Below are 15523 nucleotides of genomic sequence, written 5' to 3'. Positions count from 1 at the left end.
AAATCAAGGGTTAGGGTTTAAGAGATGATTTCAAGAAAATGAAGAGGGAATTTCTTGAGCTCATCCAAGAATGGAGATGGAGATGAAGATCTCCACCTTCTTCTTGAGATGGTGATGCATGAGAACTCCTTGATCTTCTTCTTTTTCTTTCTTTTCCTTCTTTCTTTCTTTCTCTCTCCAGTTCATCTTGTTCTTCACTTGAGCAGAGAAAGGGAGAGTGGGGGAATGAATGAGTGATCGAGAGAGTGGGTGGGAGTGAGCTGGTTTTTGTTGGCGGCTCTCCAGTTTGTGCTGACAGGTGGGTCCAAAGAGGGGAGAGAGAAAGACAGCTCATCCAATCTGAATCTGCTGAATAAGTAATGGGGCAGACGGTCTGTAGGGTCACCAGACAGTCTGAGGGGTCAATGATTTTGGAAATTTTGATTTAGAGAGAGGGGTTTGACCTAGTGGCCTTCACCTTCAATCAAGGGGTTGACCTAAGTCATTGAAGAACTAACGAACACCTTAGAATATTTGCCAGATCAATTAAGGAGTTGACTAGGGTTGACCCTAGTTGACTTGGGTTAATTAGAGAGCCGATACGATTGGATAGCGAATTTGGAGTTTCTGCCCTAGTAGAGAACTACATTGGTCCTTCAGGAAGGTAGGAAGGTAATGAGACAGTTCTTCGGCAAGGAGGACCCGTGCGTCATCAAGCAACTTGAGATAAGTTTGTTAAGAGGGTTTGAGTTGAGGTTTAGAGAGTCTCAGAAAAAACAAGTTGGGAAAAGAATAAAATAACCAATAGACGTGATTCATACTTTTTAAGGTTCGTGAATTGATGGGTTAACAAAGTTTCCGCGCTGTCTCTATGACACTAAAAGTAAAGTTGATGTAAAACAACTAAAGTGATCTTTGGTTCACCTCCGACAATGTTAAACAAATAGAACATATACTGAGAGACAGCGGGAGGAGAATCAACGATTGTGTTCTTTGTTTGGTTGGGCATCTCATGTTACTAGATGCGAGCGCAATCAGCTACGGTTGGCTGTATCGTTGCTGGTTCGTGAAGAAGTACTGCTGGTTGGTTTGTGTGAGAGAAAAATACTGTTCTGGCTAGAAATTTACGATCATTTACGACAAGCCACAGCCAAACGAACAGACCTCTGGATTCAACGGGAGCTCGCTGAAGGCTCCGATCTATTCTCCCGGTATCCGTTTGTATCGTGCATCAAATCAAACAAATAAAAAGTAACGCAATCTAATAACACTGTGACGAGATCACACCAAAAGAATCAAACAACCAAGCAGCTCCTTAGAGATGTTAGCTGTGTTGCTGAGAATACTCTTGCAGTAGAACCAGAGTCGGCTTGAATTGCAAATGAAATGAGCGAAATAAACTCAAGTGGTTCAAAACTCGAATCGAGTTTCGCTCGGGACGACTCCACGAGATCTCTCGTGCTCCGCCCGCCGACAGCTGCCAATAGGATCACTTCTTCTGCATGGCAAAAACAGGTCGGAACTCTTTGAAATTTGAACGTGCGACAGACCCACACCCACCCGTATCCGAACTCAAAATCGGCATCACTACGAAGGCATTCCCCAACCCAACTACGAATTCCGAAATCGGCCAACCAACCAGCAACCAAGCTGCCGTGTGCCCGTGTAGAAGCAACCTCGGGTCCCCTCGAATCAATCGATCACACGCGCCCCGCTCCATTCGGCCATTCCCAGCCTTCCAGAGCCCGCCGACGCGGGGGATGCCACCGGCGGTAGGGCCCGCATCGCCGCGCCAAAACCCTAGCGGGGCTGAGCTCCCCGCCGCCGCCGCCGCCGCCGCGGCTTCCATGGCGAACCTGGGCCTAGGGCTTGGCCTCGCGCCACCGGGCCCCGAGCCCTCCGCCGGAGCGCCGCCGTCTTCACGCCGCGCTCCGCGCTTGGCCAAGCGGCGCCACGCGCCCGCCTCCTCCCGCTCCCGCGCGCCGCAGGCCTCAGCCGGAACATGGAACCCGTTTGGTGGTGGCGGCGGCGGCGGTACGGATGGACAGACCGGAGGCTTTGTGTTTGGTGCTGCTTCGGCAGTGAGCCAGCAGCCTTCGGAGCCAGCAGTGGCGGTAGCTTCACCCACTGAGGCGCCCTTCGTGTTTGGGAGCGTGAGGGAGAGCCTGCCTCGGTTTGACGAGGGACTGTCTGCTTCATCAAAGCTCCCTGATAAGATGGAGAAGCTGAACCTGTGGACGTCGGGTGAGGCTGGCAATGGTCTTGGTCAGGGAAGGGATCGAAAGGATGGAAGTTCGGCATTTGGTGTTGATATATCTGGTTTGTTTTCTAATAACAAGGAAACTAATGTGCTCCAGGAGAAGCTTACACAGTTGAATTTAGGCCACAGAGACCCCTTGCAAAGTGAGAAGAGGGATAGTGCTAATGGTGAGCCACAAGCATTTGTATTTGGAGGTAATGGAGCTGGGAGTTTTGCTGACTGTAAGAACACACCTGGCCCTGGTGCACATTCAGATGATCCTAGTTCAGTTCATGGCACTGATGCAAAAGCTATGGCTGGGAAGTCGATGCAGTTCGATATAGGCAGTCAAGCACCTTCCAGGGGTGGGGTGATTGATCGTACTAATGGAGCACCAGAAGCTTTCACGTTTCGAAGTACCACAGTAAGTGGTCATGTGGATAATATAAACAATGTCAACTCTGGTGCCAATACCAGTTCGTCCACTGTTGCTAAAGGTTTGGGTGATGTAGATGTGCTTCCGGAAAAGATAACACGATTGAGTATAGGAAGTGACATGCCCTTGCATGAGATGAAAAGTGGTTATCAACCCAAAGTGTTTACATTTGGAAGTCGAGGAGTCGCAGGTGCTGTTTTTGGGAAGGAAACCGGCAGCACATCAGATAGGAGCAGTGAATTCTTCTCTGCAAATAGCAATACTTCTAGTTCAAGCAGTGAGTTTTTCTCTACAGCAAATAGCAACGCTTCTAATTCAGCTAATGACACTTACTGTTTGCCTCCAGAGAAGACATCAGATTTGAATGCAGGAGACAGAGTCATGTCGCGGAGCTTGGAAAGTGATAATTCTAATTGTCCACCGCAGACCTTTTTATTTGAAAGAAATGAAACCCGAAGCTCAGTTTCGCACTCTGCAAGCATAGCCATGGATGACGGTGACAATTTTGTCAATGATGAAAATACTGACACCTGTAGTTCAGCTCGTGGTACAGTGGAGTGTGCAGGTGCTCTCCCAGAGAAGATGACAAAGTTAAATATAGGATGCGGAGTTCCATATCATAGCAGGAAAGATGAAACTGCTACTGAACCACCAAAAGTATTTGTATTTGGATGTAATGTTTCTAGCTTTTCTTCTGCCCAGACTGCAAGTAAATCGAATGATCCCACAACCCCTGAATTTTGTTTTCAAAGCAAAGCAGAGGCAACTTCAGGATATGGGGCTGTTCCCCAAACCAAAGTTCAGGAGTCATACCCATTTACAAATTTGAATAATTCATGTAGTTCCTCTACTTTTGAGAATGCAGTTCCTGCTTTCAGTTTTGGGACAATGAATGCAGAAACAGAAACTGCTCCAGATGATCATTTTTCTGTCAAACAGGATTTGCCTGGGTATTCCGGAGAGACCTTATTTGGTTTAGACAGTATAAAATCTGCATACAAGGACCAAAAGGAAGCACGTAAAGGCAAAATGAAAAATAAAAGGCCAACTAGGCTAAAGCAACATGCTCAGCTCCATCAGGTTGTTTCTAAGGAAGCCTGTACCAATGGAGAAGCATCAGATTTAGCAGGTGACTATTCACCAATGGATTGTTCGCCGTATCCTGCAGAAGCTGAACATGTGCCAACAGAGGGATATGTGGCTTCTGATCAGCCTGTTCACATAGGTGATAGTGTTATCTCGAACTTGAACACCAGCTGTGCTGAAGATGATGTAGTTTTTGCAACTGAGCACTTGGTTATTGATGCAGACCTACCGATGTTTGGAGATCAAGGTAGAGGACCGAAACTAGATGCATCTGAGAGCAATTTTGGTAGCAGCTTTTCTAGTTTTGAAGGAGATCGAAGTAATGCATCACAACATTCTTTCACTAATATTGGGCAAGACTGTGATGAGAATTCCTACAGAACTCTCCATGATTTTGTTGAGGCTGCTGCTTTTCAATCAAGCTCATCAAATTTCAGTGGGCTGAACTTTAGATTCGGTGTGTCATCCTCTCCACAAATCTCTGCAGCAGCACAAAGACGTAACACAAGAAGGAAGTTAAGAAGAAAGGGCAATCTGGCATCGAAACCTTCTACTATCGGCTCTTTTGAACAGCCAAAATCTTCACAAGATACTAAGGGCATGCGGTTTTTCGGTGAAACAAGTAAAAATGAAGACTCAGTGAACAAGCAATCATCAAGAGATTCTTCTACTTCTGTGGCCTTGGAGACTTGTGAAACCTGGCGTACTAGGTTTGTGTGAACATGTTTAATGCTATCGTAGTATCTCATTTTTCATGACTTGTATATAATTTTGTATTAATTCATGTGATTACGCACAATTTCATATAACATAGCCTGTTGTTTCATTTGTTCCAGTGGAAATAAAGCCTATGCAAATGGGCACTTTGCTACTGCAGAGGATTATTATACCCGTGGAATAAACTCTGTTACCCACTATGGCGTTTCTGGACATTGTTCCCGTGCATTGATGCTGTGTTACAGCAACCGTGCAGCTACAAGAATGTCACTTGGCATGATGCAGGAGGCGCTTCAGGATTGTTTGACTGCTACATCAATTGACCCCACCTTTCTTAAAGCTAAAGTTAGAGCTGCCAAGTAAGACTTTTTTTTATCCTCAATTCAACCTTTTCTTCTATTTGTTAAATATTTTTTTTATTCTTTTAAACATGTAAGTATGGTGAGTTCAGTGACTGCAAGCATAGTACATCTAAGAACATTCTGTTATGTTCCCACTGGTGGAGTGTACTGCTTTTATATGTAACACGCCATGATAGCTTATCAATGTTTTCAACCATATGCTTAGTTGCGAAATCATAGGTACATGTTTCAGCAACATTGTGCTTTTGATATTTCAGCTTGAATATAACCATGTTATATTTGAAATGGACTAAAATGTATTCTACTGGGAATATGTTTACTTCACTTGTGTTATATTTGAGGACTTGGCAGAGATTATTGACTCTGCAGCTTCAGTTGCACATATTTTCTCTTTCTTTATTGTTTTATTTCATCCTTAAATGTCTATTAGGTTGAATTTTTTATCGTCTTTAATTGCAGTTGCCAGCTTGCATTGGGCGATCTTGAAGATGCATCAAGGAGTTACATGTCCTGTTTGAACAGTAACACTGGGAGCTCTGACCTTAAAATATTCGCTGAGGCTTCTGATGGTTTGGAAAGGGTCAAGGTATCTTGTCTTTTTTTTGCTAGGGCTGACCTTAAATGCATCTGTTCACTATATCTAACTTTTACATTCCATATTTTGTACATATTTAAATTGATATTTCTATGTTCTAAAATTAATAAATTATAGTATGTATGTATCTGTTTCTGGATATAAACACATTACCTATTTATTTAGTTCCCAAGATTATTCACTATTTTTGAAAAATACTAATGCTCCACAGAACCACATGTGTAAGCTTTTGCCTTCCTTGGTGTATAAGGACTGGTTAGCAGAACACTTGGTGCTATCTGAAGAAGATGGTCGAGATTAGCTCGGAACTATAATTTGGCACAATCAAGCATGGAAAACTCTGAATTAGGTTATGAAAAGAATGACTAAAAATTTAAACTGGTGTGCTCAACGATGTGTACTCTTTATTAGTAATGATGCAAGGAGACCTAGTTTATCTTTGTCTTTAACACCTTCAGGTACTATTGTGATGTAGGTTAATTATTCCTCAATTGGTTATTGACTATCTATTGATTCGCAATATAACATTTTGAGTTGCCAAAAGTGATGATATCCCTTTGCATCTGATCATCAGAATTCAGAATGCAACTTTGATGGAAGTACTGACCTGTTTGGGTGAAATACATGTATTGATTTGATTCTTTCATGGCACTTTCTATACCCCTCGACATAGAAAGGATCAGTTCTCAGTTGACCAACCTTTTACGTCATAATAATTGATGGCAACACACACTTTTGCATTGTTAATTCTTGTGTTATCTTTCTTGTTTGCACACCTCTCCTGTAAGCAGCTCAGTTTGATATCTGTTTCCTCATGCCAAGACTAATATGATAAGTTTAAATCAGGAAAAGTAGGTATACTGATGGTTCTGTAACCTGAAGTTATTTTAATATAACTATCTTTGTACTTGTAAAAAAAAATTGACCTGCGGGGGAAAGACCACCCCCACGGGCACTAGAAGCTTCTCGTGCATAGGCCGAGAAACACCCCGATGGCCGGCTGCCCTCGACATGCCACCTTGTGCCTCTGAGTGCTCAGCACGCATGCCTGTGGCCATGTGCATCTCGCTGAAAGCGACTCAGGAGGTTACTCGTATTACTTAGGGCCATAACCGACGAGGGGTGTTTTTTTAACCCATGCATGTTTGAATTCACTCCCACAAGGACACCTAGGACCTGGGGTTATACTTGATCAGGCTAACCCGTCAGGTAGCAGGCCCATTCGCTATCTTTGTACCTGTAGTTGCCTTGTATGGGCATACTAGAAAGCTATTACTTCTGTAACAGGCTCCACAGTGCTCATTGCAGTTGGACAAATTAAATATTTTGCATTACGCTTTAGCAACGGAGTTCACTCTACAATCCACAAAATCCAAGAATACCATTCTACAGACTAAGACATATGTTATCATGTAGCCTTGAATTCTCAATAGTGTCTAACAAAATCATTTGGGTTTTGTTATTCATTTGTTTTAAGATGCTGTGCAATGCGTAAAGCTGACTTAGGAGCATGATTGAGATTGAATTTTTCAGCATAATCAAATTATCTTTGTATGCATGGTTGCATTTGTTGTAAATTATTCAGAAACATGATAAAAATACTTGTTTGTGTGACCACGTTAGTGCAGCGGCACTTTGATTTCCCATTATACTTTGCATTCAATTTGACCTGGATGTTTTTAGAAACAGCCTAATGTGATTCCCATAATTTCTATACATTATTTTTCAAACTAGAAACTTTTGCTGTGATCTATGGGCTTAGCAAAGCTGCCCATTTTTTCCACTAGACAACTTATGGAGTTATCCTGTACCTTGCCTAGATTTATTTCTCTTGGTTTGGAGGTATGTATATCTAGTATAAACCAATATTTAGGTGCAATCAAGCGGATTGGTTTGATTCAGGCACGAAATGCACACAGATTCTTCTTTAAAAGTAACTTTCAAGTTCCATATTTTAGATTTAGTTTGTGCTAGCATTATTTGAATTTTCACCGGCATTTTATTCCTAAAGGGGTGGTACAGATGCAAAGTTTTCCATGGAGCATGGGCCCAAATTAAAATTGTTTCCTGATTTTGTTCCACTGGCTTCCATGATTGCACCTAGCTATTAGTTTGTGCTTTAACACTTCATATAATCTATTCTTGGTTATATTTAGATATGTGTTCTGTTTCTTTATTATTTCCTTAGTCTCTCTATTTCATGTAAGGTCGATTTTTCTCCACAAATGAGGTTTATCATTCTACCATACTCATGTGCTTTTATTACTTCTGCAGAGAGTGACCGATTGGGTATCCCAGTGCAAGGAACTTCTTGAGAAAAGAACATCTCCTGAAGCAACAAAAGCCTTAGAATTGATCTCCAACGCATTGCACATATGTCCACATTCGGACAGCCTCAAGGAGATGAAAGCAGAGGCATTGCTGATGGTTTGTATTTTTCTCTTTTGGCTCATTCCATGAATTATTAAGAGCGCGTGTACTTCAATGAATTACAAGAGCGTCTATACTAACTAATGTTCAGGGAATGTCCTTTTTTGTCATAATATTTATTTCTTGCTGCTAATGTCATCGCTGCACTGAACAGCTACGAAGATATGAAGAAGTGATTCAACTATGTCAGGAGTCTGTAAATCCGACTGAAAGAAGTTCAGTTTTATTCGAAGACAATGGAGAACCAAAGAATTCCAGAGTCTCTGAACATACGCAGTTCTCTGGAAGGTATTGGCGGCCCTACCTCATTTGCAAGTCTTATTTCCTTTCAGGCAAGCTTGATGAGGCTCTTGAATTGTTAAAGAAACATGAGCAAGTCACACCTGTCAAAGAAAGGTAAATTTGTCATGTTTTTTGAATTTCCTTTGTTTTGGCAGTTCATGCTGGTCTAGTGAATTGTGATGTATGACTTCTGAATGGTGCAACTCACAGTGACGTGAGCACATATCAAGAAAAATTCTCATCATTATCAGCGACTATAAGAGAACTACTTTCCCTTAAGGTATGCTTTAAAATCTCTTTTGTTGCATCTTTGGTCCAGTGGCAGAAATTTGGTGATGTGTTTTTATCATATCTAATACTTCCCATTTTATGTAATTATATGCTATTATTTGCTCTCCTTTTGATGTCCATGTGTATTCCAACATTTATCTTCTCATGGAGATTAAGAACTAGCATGTGGTAGATCTAAAAATACCCTAGCATATGACATCTCTTTGTGGGACATGTTGCATAAGTTTCTAGTGATGATATGAGCCAGTGATGTGCGTGTTTGTGTACTCTTTTTAATGTGATGATGTGCAGCTCTCCCACAAATTCGAGGAAAGAAATAGTTTCCAAATGATTGTTCTCTTTAAATGTACTATAATGTCCCAAGTTACCTTGACTGTTTAGTTTGGCTCTAAAAATGGAAACATGCTGAGCTTTCATGCTGCTTTTCTTCTTTTGAGCATAGGATGTACTGGTGCTAGAAAGTGCACGCTGCTTAATAAAAACAGAAAAATTGATATAGCTAAATATCCATCTATTCTTAATGTTTAGTACAAAATCACAGAATAAGCCTGAAATTAGATGAGCTTGAAAATTGAGATTTGCTACTCCGTCTAGTTGCATTCAGGATTTCCACCTCCTTTTTTGCTGACATGTGACTACATGATTCGCAAATCCATGATGCATGGTTAGCAAACCCTAATGGTTTAATCTTCGCAGCAGCAAAATATCAATTCCCCTTTTGATTTTCATTTATATGGATGACAGAACTAGCATCACTTATCTGTTGTTACCTTCTAATCATTAGGCTGCTGGAAATGAATCATTTCAAGCTGGTAGATATTCAGATGCTGTCAAACAGTATTCAGCAGCTTTGGCATGCAATAGTGAATCACGCCCATTTTCAGCTGTATGTTTTTGCAATCGCGCAGCTGCGTATCAAGCACTTGGTCAAGTTACTGATGCAATAGCAGATTGTTCACTTGCCATGGTTCTTGATACAAATTATCCCAAGGTATACTGCTGCAGCTCTTTATTTTGTATAATAAGCATTTCATTTTGAAATGATCCATTTCCCAACGCCGAGAGACATGCAAACTGTTTTAACTTTTATGCTTTGCATGGTTATTTTCAGACCTTATGTCATGTACCTATTTCAGGCAATTTCAAGACGAGCCACCTTATACGAGATGATAAGGGATTATGGCCAAGCTGCTAATGATGTAAGGAAGCTAATCTCTCTTCTTGAAAAGAAAGTCAATGTGTCTGGAATATCACCAAAAACTTTCAACAAGCACAAAGATCTCAAGCAAGCACATGCGAGGCTTTCATCCATAGAGGATGAAGCAAAAAACGATACCCCCCTGAATTTGTATTTAATCTTGTAAGTTTTCCAAATTGGTTTTACCTTTTTGTTCCTTCTGTATGATTTTCTTGCCTCAGTTTGTGCCTGGTTAACCTGAATGTTTGTATTCCTTGAAAGCAGTTACTGCTTATCCCTGCATTTAATTTTCACCTTTCGTTATAAATTTTACTGACCCAGACAGTACAAATAGCATAGCTTATTATATGGATACTAGTATAAAATACACTTTACTTAGTAGCTCTTTAAGGAACTACGCTCTTCCATATGTGTGTTGCAATAACATTGGTTTCATAATAAATGTAATGAATAAAAAGGGCGTACCCAATGCAGAGAGCTCCCGCTCTGTGCGGGGTCTAGGGAAGGGTGTTAGTGGCAAGCCTTACCCTCGCCTGTGCAATGCGAGGAGACTGCGACTCGAAAAATATCATTATTTGGAACTGTGTAGAGTGCTTTAAATACATATTCTGAGATAACAACATAGAATATCTTGAGTTTGCAGCAATTGCGACTCTTACTTTTCAGTATAAGAGTGGTGTTTTTTTTTTTCCCGCAAACAACGCAAGAGAATTTCATTAAGAAGAGATAGAAGTTCAGAGAGACAAGAGTCTACTCCTACAACAAGGGAGAGAAACTCCCAAACCCACACTCACACCTCACTACACTAAAACACCGCTCCTATCTCTGTGCCTAGCTGAAGAAGCATCTGCTTTAGAGCAGAGGCTCCCGCCATGCACCAAAGAACACCCTCATTAGTTACAGCTTGAAGCACCAACTGGACACCTGGAATAGCTCCTTCAAACACACAAGCATTGCGACGCTTCCAAATTTCCCAAGCGACCAAGATAATTAAATAATTCAGCCCTTTCCTCATCTTTTTATCAAACCCCTTGATTGCTTGGCACCACCATTTGGAAAAACGAGTCATCAGTCCGAGGAGCAGGAGGCCTAGCCTATTGAGGACCAGACTCCAGACCTATCTAATGAACACACAGGAAACCAGGATATGTTGAATTGACTCCTCTTGATCATAGAAGGGGCAAGCCGACGGGGGAGGTAAACCGCGTTTCGCCAGACGGTCTGTTATCCAACACTGGTTGTTGATGGCTAGCCAAATGAAAAATTTACATTTTAGAGGAATCCAACTCTTCCAAATTCTTTGCCAGGGAGAAAATTTGATGATTCCCAGAAAAAGGCAGCATATGCTGACTTGCTGGAGTAGGAACTGGATTGTGTGAACTTCCAGCGACTGCAGAATCAGCCCATCCACCAAGTCCCAAACCTACAACCAGGACTTGAACTGATAGAACATCTCTTATGTCTGCAACCCAACCACGATTGACAAGGGCCTGTGCAACTGTCCTAGTCTTTACTACCCTCTTTGGAACCGAATTATACAGGTTGGGTGCAATCTCAGCCAGGGTCCTTCCTTGTAGCCAACGATCTTTCCAGAACTTTATAGATTCTCCGCTGCCCAAAATATAATCAACAGCTACGTCAAAAAGGGCTCTGGCAATTTGCAGCACTTGAATAGGTAATCCTACCCACGGTCGTGAATGATCAGTTTTTTATGCCCACAACCATCTAATTCGTAGAGCCTAGCTCAAAGACTCAAGGTTATGAATGCCCAGGCCACCATACTGCAATGGACATTGGACTTTCTTCCAAGAAACAAGACAATTACCACCGTTGGCCTGCTCCTGACTTTTCCACAGAAACCCTCTTGGGCTATTGTCAATTGCTTTAATCACCCATTTTGGCAAGTCTAAAGCAATCAAGTGAGTGGTGCTAGCATAATAGGTTTCTACTAATAAAGTTGCTTAGTGATGGGGAAACATTGGTAATTGCATTTTTTTTAGATGCAGTGGTAATTGCACTAGTTGCTTAGAACTTCATTTAGTATCTCAGAAATGTTTGAGAGAATTATTGTGTTGTGAGATAGTCAGGCCATAATACAGTGAAAAATATTATTTCATTTATATTCCACTCTTAACTTCTGATGAATTATCCTGACATGAGGCAGATTCTATTTTGCTGGTATTATGTGGAGATAAACTTAATTAGTAATTATCCTTTTCTGTATCAGGGGAGTGGAGCCATCCTTCTCTTCAGAAGATATTAAGAAGGCATACCGGAAAGCTGCATTGAGACATCACCCAGACAAGGTCCTTACTGCTTTTGACGATTATTATTTGTTGATTCTATACATTAAACCTTGCTTTTAACAATGCTGTGACCTGCAGGCTGCTCAATTATTAGTAAGGAACGAGAATGCTGAAGATGGATTTTGGAGGGATATTGTCAAGGAAGTCTATGCAGATGCGGATCATCTGTTCAAAACAATTGGGGAGGCATATAATGTTCTTTCAGACCCGGGCAAGGTAATCATAACCGACTACCAGTAAGATTTGCATAGTCTTGAATTAATTATATATACGGTTGGAGAATATTGAGAGTTTGGGAAAATAACTTAAGTCCATTTTATCAAGTCACAATTGTTGTGTAAACATTCTGCTGGAAATGATAGGAGTAAAGGATAAATCAGTCGACCCTTGCGGGATCTCTCATTGCTACTGGGGACATAGACTAGCAATAGCAAAAAAAGTGTAGAATACATAGAGGGAGCAACGGTTCTTTTGATTTTAAGAACTTTGTGTACTTGAATCCATGACCCTAGTTACCACAAATTGTGCTTTACAGCTCCACTATCACTAGGTTTTCCTGTCTACAAAAGATTTATCATCCATGGTTATTGGAGACTTTACTTTTGTTACTTATATCACGTATTGATGACAATTCAAACTTATTATAGTCTCAATATCAGTCTTATGCTGTTTGCTTTGTTTTCATCGCTTCCTAGATAAATGAATTTTGTTTCGAACCCTGTCCTGTTTGGATTTTGCAGCGTCAAGAGTACAACTTTGAAGAGGATCTAAGAAATGCTAGGAGGAGAGTATCTAGTTCAAGGAGCATGCATAGGTCACCTGAACAGAACTACAGCAACAGAGGCTTTAATCCACGCCAGTGGCAGTCAAGCAGAGCACCACGTTCACGTTGGTACAGCAATTCAGACGATTATTACTGGTAAAGAAGCCACTACATATGGATTGGTCATGTGGTGAGAAACAACTTTTGCATCTGTTGCATGTGGAGCAAAGGCCTCCTTAAACCAAGATGAGAGGCACCTGCCTTCCTGGGGTTTTTAGGTGCCGGTGCTAACGCACCAGCCTCGCAGTCGCAGCTTTCCTGTCTGTTTGCTGTGTTTCTTTTCCAGAGGATGGAAATATTAGGATTGATCAACTGGGGATCTGGGATGATTGCTTGACACTGGTAGTGTTGTGACTTGACTAGCACAGCAAATATGCGGGATTAGGAAGTGTGTATATCAAATTATCTTTTGTTGGCCTGGTGATTTCTGAACACTGACTGCTTGGGAGTGGCCGGCATGATGGTATCCGCTCTGAAGTCTGAACACTGAGAACAACATCGAAGGTGAAACATGGATAAAGATGTCGGTTTCTCCAATATCTACAGGCACTCTTTTGCTGAATGCATGGCTACTGTTTGGCACGGGCAGTTTACAGCAGATCAGCTGAAAGAAAAGAGACATGCTCTTCTGTTTGGCGCGTGCAGTTTTGTTCTGTTGTTTCCCTTTTATCCAAATGATGTAGCGCTGGAAACAGAGTGGGTACAAATTGTAACTGGCTAACTGCCCAATGTTGAAATCTCGAATTATTATTTATTTATTCTTTGTTACTAGACTTGTTAGCCCAGTGTTTGGAGTATTTTAAGGAGATCAAGGTTCCTTCTTATAAAAAAGAGGCTCGAGTTGTGGTGACATAGGCTAAGTGCAGGTTCTGTCATGTTGCTTGTGATGAACTATTTGGAACGACTTAAACCCTTAGGGCTGGTTCGGTTGTCTAGGATCTATGCCCTGGAACTATTCTCAGCCGGAATGATTGACTAATTTGTATAATAATCAGAAATGCTATACAACACACATGTGTTTTAGCGTAAAAAAACACATGGATTTTTTTCCCTCTCCCTCTCTTTTCAACTGTCTCTCAGAGTCAACGAGCGAGTGCGCCCGGCTCGGCCAATCCACGCGTGGCCACCACCTGGTGTCGACGGGCCGGCCCAGCGAAACAACGGGCACTAGTGCCAAGGGAACTTGCTAGCCTAGCTGCTGCACAGACACTTTTTTTGTCCTTGCATAGAAAAAAAATTGTTTTTTGTGATCTGTGATCTTGTGATTTGTGATTGTCTGGAGGTAGAAGGATGCTGGAGGTAGAAGGAGGCCAGAGGCTGTTGGATCTTAATTCTATGGTGCAAAAAAATTCATGTGTTGAAACTGTATAAAACACATGGTTGTTGGGTAGACACCCTTAGGCTGCTGCATGTGTTCTTTTTCACGGGAACCCCTCCTAATTATTTTTCATTCATAAAAGGGATATATACATATTCGAAGGCCTTAGGCCCAAACAAAAGAAGAGAGGAGACCAGTTAAGAGAATGTCTCTAGCCAAATTAATAGAAGTCCCTTTATTTTAGGCTTAGCCTTGATACAAACCAAGGTAAGCCCCACTTTCTATCGAGTGAGAGAGAGGTGACCATTGTCGAAGATGACACTGTTGCGATGTTTCCAAATGATAGCAGGGCAAGTTCCAAACATGTATAGAGAGGTGAGAGGCCCAGCACGATAGACTAAAATGGCATTCAAAGAAAAGATGCATGAGAGACTGCAGCTGTTGAGTTGCACAGAACACAATTGTGTAGTCATCCAGGAGTTTATTTTTGTCTTGAGAAAACTTCTGGTATTTAGTCTGTCTCTTAAAAGGAATCAGAAGAACTTGTGTTTGCCGAGGACACTAACTCCAAATCCACTTGAAGAGAGGTGAAGCCGGCAATGTACCTATTAGTTGAAGGTCTTTTAGAGTTCAAGGAGCCAGATCCCAAGGTCTACCTTGGAGAATAGTTTGAATCCTGGTCAATTGATCAGAGCTTGTGAGGACAGTGGCAGAAAGAAGTTTCTATTCAGAGGGTTGTCCAAAAAAGTAGAGGAAATCTCTCCCCTCAGGCAGCCCGGGAATTGGAAGAACTAGAGGCAATAACACAGGAGGTCACACTCAATGATGAACATGATGAAAGGTCCAGCTTCTTCGAAGATGATAGTCACCGTCTGCGTACGGGGCTAATCTATAAGTCATCAACCCGGAGCAGCTCAACCTGCCCATTTTTTCACTTTGTCTGGAAGAATTTTGTCCCTCCCAGGGTTAAGGTGTTTGGATGTCTGTTAACTAAACAGCGGATTCAGTGTAAGACGGTTCTTGTACGCAAGAACGTGCTCCAGGATGCCCGCTGTGACATCTGTGGGCAGGAGGACGAAACTGCTGATCATATCGCCAAAGAATTCTGGGAGAGATTAGGATGGAAATATGGAATGCTGAGCCCATTGTAGAATTGCAGAGGCAGGGAAACAAGAGCTCCGCTGGATGTCCCAGCTAAAGCGCAATCAACCCTCATCTTGCTCTACTGTTGGGAACTTTGGAAACATCGACATGATGTGGTGTTCCGAGGGATGAATCCAGACCACTACCGCCTATTTGCTGCCTGGCGGCAGAGTCCCAAGCACTGGCAATGTCATTTGCCCAGGAATAGCGCCCCTCTTCGTCTATTCTGGTGTAATTTGACAACTGTAATGTAATCCATAGCTCTCTCCCTCTCTTGAAATCCGGTGAACTAAAAAGATGAGAGGAGAAGTCGGGCTG

The 15523-nt window shown here is 41.9% G+C and overlaps 1 protein-coding gene across 1 annotated transcript; it reads left to right on the top strand.

Annotated features, from left to right (window-relative positions):
- Positions 1 to 1522: 1522 nt before the first annotated feature.
- Positions 1523 to 13663, top strand: LOC136516860 (uncharacterized). Its single transcript, XM_066510355.1, has 11 exons — positions 1523 to 4450; positions 4577 to 4816; positions 5279 to 5405; positions 7689 to 7841; positions 7999 to 8240; positions 8337 to 8406; positions 9202 to 9408; positions 9554 to 9777; positions 11843 to 11921; positions 12000 to 12137; positions 12662 to 13663. The coding sequence occupies exons 1-11, from the start codon at positions 1740 to 1742 to the stop codon at positions 12842 to 12844; spliced, it is 4374 nt and encodes a 1457-aa protein (XP_066366452.1). The 5' UTR covers positions 1523 to 1739; the 3' UTR covers positions 12845 to 13663.
- The last annotated feature ends 1860 nt before the right edge of the window (positions 13664 to 15523 follow it).

Source organism: Miscanthus floridulus, chromosome 17, assembly GCF_019320115.1.
Source record: "Miscanthus floridulus cultivar M001 chromosome 17, ASM1932011v1, whole genome shotgun sequence".
Lineage (NCBI taxonomy): Eukaryota > Viridiplantae > Streptophyta > Magnoliopsida > Poales > Poaceae > Miscanthus > Miscanthus floridulus.
Note: the sequence above shows the minus strand (reverse complement) of the source record. Positions and strands in the feature narration are given on the sequence as shown.

Coding starts and splice junctions, on each gene's coding strand:
- LOC136516860 (XM_066510355.1), top strand. CDS start 1,740: ATGCCACCGGCGGTAGGGCCCGCATCGCCGCGCCAAAACCCTAGCGGG. Junction 4,451..4,576: donor TGTGAAACCTGGCGTACTAG/GTTTGTGTGAAC, acceptor CATTTGTTCCAG/TGGAAATAAAGCCTATGCAA. Junction 11,922..11,999: donor TGAGACATCACCCAGACAAG/GTCCTTACTGCT, acceptor TGTGACCTGCAG/GCTGCTCAATTATTAGTAAG.